The sequence below is a fragment of the Salvelinus alpinus genome, chromosome 10 (assembly GCF_045679555.1).
Source record: "Salvelinus alpinus chromosome 10, SLU_Salpinus.1, whole genome shotgun sequence".
Taxonomy (NCBI): domain Eukaryota; kingdom Metazoa; phylum Chordata; class Actinopteri; order Salmoniformes; family Salmonidae; genus Salvelinus; species Salvelinus alpinus.
The window spans coordinates 69,588,337-69,598,296 of NC_092095.1; the positions used below are offsets into that span (position 1 = coordinate 69,588,337).

Sequence of the window (9,960 nt, forward strand, 5' to 3'; positions counted from 1 at the left end):
TCAACTAGATAATGGAGAATATGACACTGTGATCAACTAGACAATGGAGAATATGACACTGTGATCAACTAGACAATGGAGAATATGACACTGTGATCAACTAGACAATGGAGAATATGACACTGTGATCAACTAGACAATGGAGAATATGACACTGTGATCAACTAGATAATGGTGAATATGACACTGTGATCAACTAGATAATGGTGAATATGACACTGTGATCAACTAGATAATGGAGAATATGACACTGTGATCAACTAGATAATGGAGAATATGACACTGTGATCAACTAGATAATGGAGAATATGACACTGTGATCAACTAGATAATGGAGAATATGACACTGTGATCAACTAGATAATGGTGAAAATGACACTGTGATCAACTAGATAATGGTGAATATGACACTGATCAACTAGATAATGGAGAATATGACACTGTGATCAACTAGATAATGGTGAATATGACACTGATCAACTAGATAATGGAGAATATGACACTGAGATCAACTAGATAATGGAGAATATGACACTGTGATCAACTAGATAATGGAGAATATGACACTGTGATCAACTAGATAAGCAGCAGTATACCACCCTGCATACCACTGCTGGCTTGCTTCTGAAGCTAAGCAGGGTTGGTCCTGGTCAGGCCCTGGATGGGAGACCAGATGCTGCTGGAAGTGGTGTTGGAGGGCCAGTAGGAGGCACCCTTTCCTCTGGTCTAAACAAAGATCCCAATGCCCCAGGGCAGTGATTGGGGACACTGCTCTGTGTAGGGTGCCGTCTTTCGGATGGGACGTTAAACGGGTGTCCTGACTCTCTGAGGTCATTAAAGATCCCATGGCACTTATCGTAAGAGTAGGGGTGTTAACCCCGGTGTCCTGGTTAAATTCCCAATCTGGCCCTCAACCATTACGGTCACCTAATAATCTCCAGTTTACAATTGGCTCATTCCTCTCCCCTGTAACTATTCCCCAGGTCGTTGCTGCAAATGAGAACGTGTTCTCAGTCAACTTACCTGGTAAAATAAAAATAGATAATGGAGAATATGACACTGCGATCAACTAGATAATGGAGAATATGACACTGCGATCAACTAGATAATGGTGAATATGACACTGCGATCAACTAGATAATGGTGAATATGACACTGCGATCAACTAGATAATGGAGAATATGACACTGCGATCAACTAGATAATGGTGAATATGACACTGCGATCAACTAGATAATGGTGAATATGACACTGCGATCAACTAGATAATGGAGAATATGACACTGTGATCAACTAGATAATGGTGAATATGACACTGCGATCAACTAGATAATGGTGAATATGACACTGAGATCAACTAGATAATGGTGAACAATAAAACACACTACTTCCCAGTAAACACCATCTCTGAATCAAACCACTAGACTACCATCTGCAGAGCTGTACTGAGACACCAACTGTAGAGCTGCTGTCATACAGTAACTAGTCTGAAACCTCTGGTAACTCCGCCACTCACGGGTATCCAAGGAAGAGCAGGTTGAGCACCGAGTGGTTCTTGAACAGGTTGACCAGGGTCCAACAGAGAACCCAGCCACACAGAGTGAGGAGGCTGAGCCGTGCTGCGATCAGAACCACGTACCGTACCAAGGAACATGGACTGGTCTGAGACGCCTGGGGGGGGGGGGGGACACAGAGACAGAGAAACACACGCACAGGTTAGAGGTTAAACAAACACAATCGACAGACAGCACAATCAACCACAATGCATTGCTACACACTAAGCTCTTAACTGGGACATAACAAGACTACAATCCTCAATATAAAACCGACACAAGTCAGTCAAACACACACGACCCTGGCCAGAGTACAGACAACAACACGAAGCCAGTCACACACTAACGATGCAACTAGGAGGATCAGCGTAGGCCTAAATACTAGAAACAAGTTCACTCCCATCCCTACTACTACACCACTAAACATGATGCAACGAGTTTACAAACAGCTGATGAATAGGCAGATAAAGTTGAGGAAGGGAGAGAGGTAGAAAGAGAGAGAGGTAGAAAGAGAGAAGATGAGAGGTAGAAAGAGAGAGAGAGGTAGAAAGAGAGAAGATGAGAGGTAGAAAGAGAGAGAGAGGTAGAAAGAGAGAAGATGAGAGGTAGAAAGAGAGAGAGAGGTAGAAAGAGAGAGAGGTAGAAAGAGAGAAGATGACAGGTAGAAAGAGAGAAAGAGGTAGAAAGAGATAGATAGCGATAAAGTGAGAGAGGTAGAGAGGTAGAGAGAGATATAGAATGAGAGAGACCTCTGACACTATAGTCCACACCAGTCTCCTGGCCAGCATCACTGTGATGAAGATAGCCAGGTGGTAGTCCATCAGATGGAAGTTCTGCAGAGAGGAGACAACAAACGGACTGAAGGTGTGTGAACTCAACAGAGTTATAGGTTATCTCTGTGTGTGTGTTCACTACTACTCACCAGAGAGGTGGAGGCAGCAGGGTGACTATAAGGGTACCACCACACAGTCCTGTAGATATTAATATACTGAACAAACAGCGCCACCAGCAGGTAGAGGAAGAGCAGGAACTCAAACAGCAGGCTGCTGTCCAATGGGAGGTCAGGGATCCGGTAGTGACGGACGGGTTCCGGCGTGATGAGGGCCGAGAGGGGCGGGGCAGAGAGACCCACACAGTTACTGCTCCTGGAGGGAGGGGGGCATAGAGAGAAGCTGGGGTTACTGGTGTGTTGTGGTTCTGGAGGGAGGGGGGCATAGAGAGAAGCTGGGGGTACTGGTGTGTTGTGGTTCTGGAGGGAGGGGGGCATAGAGAGAAGCTGGGGTTACTGGTGTGTTGTGGTTCTGGAGGGAGGGGGGCATAGAGAGAAGCTGGGGTTACTGGTGTGTTGTGGTTCTGGAGTGGCCTTGAGCTTGAGTGTTATAGCGTGCTGAGCATCTGAGTCCGCCGGACGACTACTTCCTGGAGAACGAGTCCGCCAGGCCACTCCTGGAGAACGAGTCCGCCAGGCCACTACTGGAGAACGAGTCCGCCAGGCCATACTGGAGAACGAGTCCGCCAGGCCACTCCTGGAGAACGAGTCCGCCAGGCCACTCCTGGAGAACGAGTCCGCCAGGCCACTACTGGAGAACGAGTCCGCCAGGCCACTACTGGAGAACGAGTCCGCCAGGCCACTCCTGGAGAACGAGTCCGCCAGGCCACTCCTGGAGAACGAGTCCGCCAGGCCACTCCTGGAGAACGAGTCCGCCAGGCCACTCCTGGAGAACGAGTCCGCCAGGCCACTCCTGGAGAACGAGTCCGCCAGGCCACTCCTGGAGAACGAGTCCGCCAGGCCACTCCTAGAGAACGAGTCCGCCAGGCCACTCCTAGAGAACGAGTCCGCCAGACTACTACTGGAGAACGAGTCCGCCAGACTACTACTGGAGAACGAGTCCGCCAGACTACTACTGGAGAACGAGTCCGCCAGGCCACTCCTGGAGAACGAGTCCGCCAGACTACTACTGGAGAACGAGTCCGCCAGACTACTACTGGAGAACGAGTCCGCCAGACTACTACTGGAGAACGAGTCCGCCAGGCCACTCCTGGAGAACGAGTCCGCCAGACTACTACTGGAGAACGAGTCCGCCAGACTACTACTGGAGAACGAGTCCGCCAGACTACTACTGGAGAACGAGTCCGCCAGGCCACTCCTGGAGAACGAGTCCGCCAGGCCACTCCTGGAGAACGAGTCCGCCAGGCCACTCCTGGAGAACGAGTCCGCCAGGCCACTCCTGGAGAACGAGTCCGCCAGGCCACTCCTGGAGAACGAGTCCGCCAGGCCACTCCTGGAGAACGAGTCCGCCAGGCCACTCCTGGAGAACGAGTCCGCCAGACTACTACTGGAGAACGAGTCCGCCAGTCCACTACTGGAGAACGAGTCCGCCAGGCTACTCCTGGAGAACGAGTCCGCCAGGCCACTCCTGGAGAACGAGTCCGCCAGACTACTACTGGAGAACGAGTCCGCCAGACTACTACTGGAGAACGAGTCCGCCAGACTACTAATGGAGAACGAGTCCGCCAGGCCACTCCTGGAGAACGAGTCCGCCAGGCCACTACTGGAGAACGAGTCCGCCAGGCCACTCCTGGAGAACGAGTCCGCCAGGCCACTCCTGGAGAACGAGTCCGCCAGGCCACTACTGGAGAACGAGTCCGCCAGGCCACTACTGGAGAACGAGTCCGCCAGGCCACTCCTGGAGAACGAGTCCGCCAGGCCACTCCTGGAGAACGAGTCCGCCAGGCCACTCCTGGAGAACGAGTCCGCCAGGCCACTCCTGGAGAACGAGTCCGCCAGGCCACTCCTGGAGAACGAGTCCGCCAGGCCACTCCTGGAGAACGAGTCCGCCAGGCCACTCCTAGAGAACGAGTCCGCCAGGCCACTCCTAGAGAACGAGTCCGCCAGACTACTACTGGAGAACGAGTCCGCCAGACTACTACTGGAGAACGAGTCCGCCAGACTACTACTGGAGAACGAGTCCGCCAGGCCACTCCGAGAACGAGTCCGCCAGACTACTACTGGAGAACGAGTCCGCCAGACTACTACTGGAGAACGAGTCCGCCAGACTACTACTGGAGAACGAGTCCGCCAGGCCACTCCTGGAGAACGAGTCCGCCAGACTACTACTGGAGAACGAGTCCGCCAGACTACTACTGGAGAACGAGTCCGCCAGACTACTACTGGAGAACGAGTCCGCCAGGCCACTCCTGGAGAACGAGTCCGCCAGGCCACTCCTGGAGAACGAGTCCGCCAGGCCACTCCTGGAGAACGAGTCCGCCAGGCCACTCCTGGAGAACGAGTCCGCCAGGCCACTCCTGGAGAACGAGTCCGCCAGGCCACTCCTGGAGAACGAGTCCGCCAGACTACTACTGGAGAACGAGTCCGCCAGTCCACTACTGGAGAACGAGTCCGCCAGGCTACTCCTGGAGAACGAGTCCGCCAGGCCACTCCTGGAGAACGAGTCCGCCAGACTACTACTGGAGAACGAGTCCGCCAGACTACTACTGGAGAACGAGTCCGCCAGACTACTAATGGAGAACGAGTCCGCCAGACTACTACTGGAGAACGAGTCCGCCAGACTACTACTGGAGAACGAGTCCGCCAGACTACTACTGGAGAACGAGTCCACCAGACTACTACTGGAGAACGAGTCCGCCAGGCTACTCCTGGAGAACGAGTCCGCCAGGCTACTCCTGGAGAACGAGTCCGCCAGGCCACTACTGGAGAATGCAGGAATGTGATTAACAGTGAGGGAAAGGAGAACATGTTGTGGCGAGAAAAGAACAGAACAATGGAAGTGAAATGATCTCTATGCCTCTTCCTCATCGGTGTTGATCTGAGCTGGCATACCTTCTTCCTCCTCGGTGTTGATCTGAGCTGGCATACCTTCTTCCTCCTCGGTGTTGATCTGAGCTGGCATACCTTCTTCCTCCTCGGTGTTGATCTGAGCTGGCATACCTTCTTCCTCCTCAGTGTTGATCTGAGCTGGCATACCTTCTTCCTCCTCGGTTTTGATCTGAGCTGGCATACCTTCTTCCTCCTCGGTGTTGATCTGAGCTGGCATACCTTCTTCCTCCTCGGTGTTGATCTGAGCTGGCATACCTTCTTCCTCCTCGGTGTTGATCTAGGCTGGCATACCTTCTTCCTCCTCAGTGTTGATCTGAGCTGGCATACCTTCTTCCTCCTCAGTGTTGATCTGAGCTGGCATACCTTCTTCCTCCTCAGTGTTGATCTGAGCTGGCATACCTTCTTCCTCCTCAGTGTTGATCTGAGCTGGCATGCATACCTTCCTCCTCGGTGTTGATCTGAGCTGGCATACCTTCTTCCTCCTCGGTGTTGATCTGAGCAGGCATACCTTCTTCCTCCTCGGTGTTGATCTGAGCTGGCATACCTTCTTCCTCCTCAGTGACGATCTGAGCTGGCATACCTTCTTCCTCCTCGGTGTTGATCTGAGCTGGCATACCTTCTTCCTCCTCGGTGTTGATCTGAGCTGGCATACCTTCTTCCTCCTCGGTGTTGATCTGAGCTGGCATACCTTCTTCCTCCTCGGTGTTGATCTGAGCTGGCATACCTTCTTCCTCCTCGGTGTTGATCTAGGCTGGCATACCTTCTTCCTCCTCAGTGTTGATCTGAGCTGGCATACCTTCTTCCTCCCCAGTGCTGATCTAGGCTGGCATACCTTCTTCCTCCTCGGTGTTGATCTGAGCTGGCATACCTTCTTCCTCCTCGGTGTTGATCTGAGCTGGCATACCTTCTTCCTCCTCGGTGTTGATCTGAGCTGGCATACCTTCTTCCTCCTCAGTGTTGATCTGAGCTGGCATACCTTCTTCCTCCTCAGTGTTGATCTGAGCTGGCATACCTTCTTCCTCCTCAGTGTTGATCTGAGCTGGCATACCTTCTTCCTCCTCAGAGGGGTGGTATTAATAATCTGACTCCACCCCCCTCACTCACACCAATCATCTATTTGACTGAGATTAATTCTGTTAGAATATTAAGTCACAGTCAGGACGGGAAGGAAGAAGCTATGACCGTCTCATGGTAGATGCAGACAGTAACATTTTAAAAACAGAAGATCAAATAGCCTCGGCCTACACATTTAACTTCCCATAAGGCCTGTTTGTGTTTGGTGGGATAGGAGGGTTAGGTCTGCTTGTTGTAGTACACTCCTTTACCCCATCTGCGTGTGTGTTAGGGGTGTCGACAGTATCTGTGTTCGTATCCTAACCTGTTTCTGAGTCCGTTGCCGAGGCTGCCCCCCACCAGAGTCTGTAGGGAGGGCAGAGCAGAGCGGCTCAGCTGTTGTCTACTTGGCCCCCTGCGGCCCCCGGGCATGGCCAGGCACCACCTCAACACCCCCTGCTACTGCCTCTCCACCTAGACCCAGAGACCAGCACCACCTCACAGCCCGGCCCAACACAGCCAGGCCACTGGAGAGATGGACAGAGAGAGAAAACAACGTCAGGGTCATGTTCATTAGGCACAACACGTTAGAAAACAGAGTCAAACAGGGAGGTAGAATACTATCTGAACTTGTGCACATTGCAACCCATTTTTTTATGGTGTGTGCTCTAATGAACACAGCCCAGGTGCAATGAAGAACAGTCCCAATAGAGGACAGAATGTGTACACGTTGCAGATAGACATCTCCTGAAAAAACATGCCATGAATGAGTCTCTACTCATCATAGGATGATATGACGTAGGATAAACAATGTATTTCTGTCTAAACCTTCCAGAACATGGTGTCCTACTGAACGCAGCCCTGGGGAAGATGGTGACAAAGAGGCAAGACTAGGACAGAGTCAATAGAACAGAGGTAGGTGAATAGGTCCTGGGCTAGGTTACTGGTAGGACAACATCACCATAGTCAAGCACCCAGGGTCATGCAACTTTACATAAGACTACATCCTCAGACTGATCACAGACAGGCATCACACAGGCATCGCACACACAGACACACAGAGACACAGAGACAGACCACATACACACAGAGACAGACCGACAGACAGGCATTAGACACATACACACAGAGACAGACCGACAGACAGGCATCACACAGACACACAGAGACAAACAGACAGACACAGACAGAAAGCCATCACACAGACAGAAAGGCATCACACACAGACAGACAGGCATTAGACACAGACACAGAGACAGGCATCACAGAGAGACAGAGAGACAGGCATCACACACACACAGACAGATATCACACACAGACAGACAGGCATTAGACACAGACACAGAGACAGGCATCACAGAGACAGAGAGACAGGCATCACACACAGACAAACAGGCATCACACACAGACAAACACAGACAGGCATCACAGAGAGACAGAGAAACAGACAGGCATCACAAAGAGACAGAGAGACAGACAGGCATCACAAAGAGACAGAGAGACAGACAGGCATCACACAGAGACAGAGAGACAGACAGGCATCACACACACACAGGCATCACACACACACAGACATCACACACACACACACAGACAGGCATCACACACACACACACACACACAGACAGGCATCACACACACACACACACACACACACACACAGACAGGCATCACACACACACACACACACACACACACACACACACACAGACAGGCATCACACACACACAGACAGGCATCACACACACACAGACAGAAAGGCATCACACACACACAGACAGAAAGGCATCACACACACACAGACAGAAAGGCATCACACACACACAGACAGAAAGGCATCACACACACACAAACAGGCATCACACACAGACACACAGACAGACAGGAATCACACACAGAGAGGCAACACACACAGACAGACAGGCATCGAATGCATGTACAAGCACACATTCATCAAACACTTTACAATGGCAGCAAGGTGAGAGACAACAACCGTAGTTACTGTAGATGCCACGGTTATAGAACAAGAGATAAGCAAACCAGGTTATCGCAATTACCTTTGTCTGTGTCTGTGTGGATAACTGAGGAGCTTCCTAGTGGCTGTACATAGGCTAATGTATAGTTTGCTGGAACAATCCACACACACAGTCATTCCATTAAGGGAGACTGAACAGGAAGGAGTTAGTGAGAGACAGACAATGCCCACAACCACAAAACAAAGGTAGCTGGCTAGTTCAGTACACTATAACCTTGACTACTGGAGGAGCAGGGAAGGGATGCAAAGGTGCCAGTCAACTTAGACTAGCTAGGCTGTCCTTCCACGTACTAATGTTTCTGGTGATGATGAGTGATAACGGCTATAAAAACATCCTACTTATCCATGCTCGTATCAGATCAGAGTAGCCTATCTGCAAACATAGCTAGCTACTGTTCTCAGGCAACAATTTCTTAAGCATGACTGTCCTGTAGTGTTGTATCGAAACTGAAGTTTGTCCAACAGCAAAATGCGGAAACTGCCCAGATCAGAAGGCATGCGCAATAAAGTAACGGCTTTATAACAGTTCGTGATAAACTGTGGCTGATAGAATGGAAACTGTTACAATATTATAGGCAACTGTTACACAAGTCTGACACTTGTACTGAGAGTGCAATATTCCCAATGGCAGAACATCGAATTTCTAACTACTTTTATAACTAACTGAACATTCAAGAAGATGAAACATTCTCATAGATGTTGAAAAGTTGTATTTTCAAGACACGTAGCTAACGTTAGCTAGCTAAACACATATTGTACTCACTACACATTTAACTAGATATGTATAAGCAATTTGTAGCTAGCTAGTTATTTCCAGTAACATTGTCAAGCTACCTAACGAACAGTGCTTGCTAGTTAGCTTTTGTGTGTTATTTGACATGATCGAACTGTTATTTGTTATTATAGAGAAACGAGACAATTTACAGGATTCATCATTTCAAATGGGGAAGTTAGCTAGCCTAGGTAGCTACATTGTTTAATTTGATGCATTGTATACAAAAACAGCTAGCTAATTAGCTACTCGTGCAGGAATTAAACAGAATACTCACACAACATTGACAAAAAGCGGATGGTGTGGACACGGATGCATCAGTCAATTGTGGGTTGACAAGCCGAGACAGGAGCGAACATTTCTCGTCTTAAAAGGGAATATATTCATAGGCTTTAGCGGGGACGGGGGTTGTGTGCTACTTATAAACACACAGAACGTTAGATCGGTTTACCTCCAACAATAAACATACGGTTAAAAACGAGTCTGTTTGCAGTGCAACAGTAGCTAGCTACAGTCACTAGTAGCACACAGAGACCGACGTGGCAAAGCGATGCCTGTTTTGCGAAAACGTCATCATTCATGCGACGTGTTCTTCAGCCACGCAGCCGCACACGAATTTGGTGACGAATATTTACACAAATTGTACAATCCTCTTGCAAAGCAGTGGCTTTTCAAGTAAACATTTTCAACACAGGGTAAATTATGTTAA

General features: G+C 49.8%; 1 protein-coding gene across 1 annotated transcript; it reads right to left on the minus strand.

Moving 5' to 3' along the window:
- Nucleotides 1–1,243: 1,243 nt before the first annotated feature.
- Nucleotides 1,244–9,840, minus strand: LOC139532754 (transmembrane protein 39A-like). The gene is made up of 5 exons (XM_071330755.1): nucleotides 9,529–9,840; nucleotides 6,770–6,971; nucleotides 2,476–2,698; nucleotides 2,303–2,386; nucleotides 1,244–1,671 (listed from the first exon to the last, which is right to left on the minus strand). Exons 2-5 carry the CDS (start codon nucleotides 6,874–6,876, stop codon nucleotides 1,513–1,515), a joined length of 573 nt encoding a protein of 190 aa, XP_071186856.1. The 5' UTR covers nucleotides 6,877–6,971; nucleotides 9,529–9,840; the 3' UTR covers nucleotides 1,244–1,512.
- Between the last annotated feature and the right edge of the window lie 120 nt (nucleotides 9,841–9,960).

Excerpts from the sequence above, each read along its gene's own strand:
- LOC139532754 (XM_071330755.1), bottom strand. The coding sequence starts at position 6,876 with ATGCCCGGGGGCCGCAGGGGGCCAAGTAGACAACAGCTGAGCCGCTCT. Across the intron at positions 2,699-6,769 it reads GGCAACGGACTCAGAAACAG|GAGCAGTAACTGTGTGGGTC; the intron begins GTTAGGATACGA and ends CCCTCCCTCCAG. Across the intron at positions 1,672-2,302 it reads TGTGGACTATAGTGTCAGAG|GCGTCTCAGACCAGTCCATG; the intron begins GTCTCTCTCATT and ends CCCCCCCCCCAG.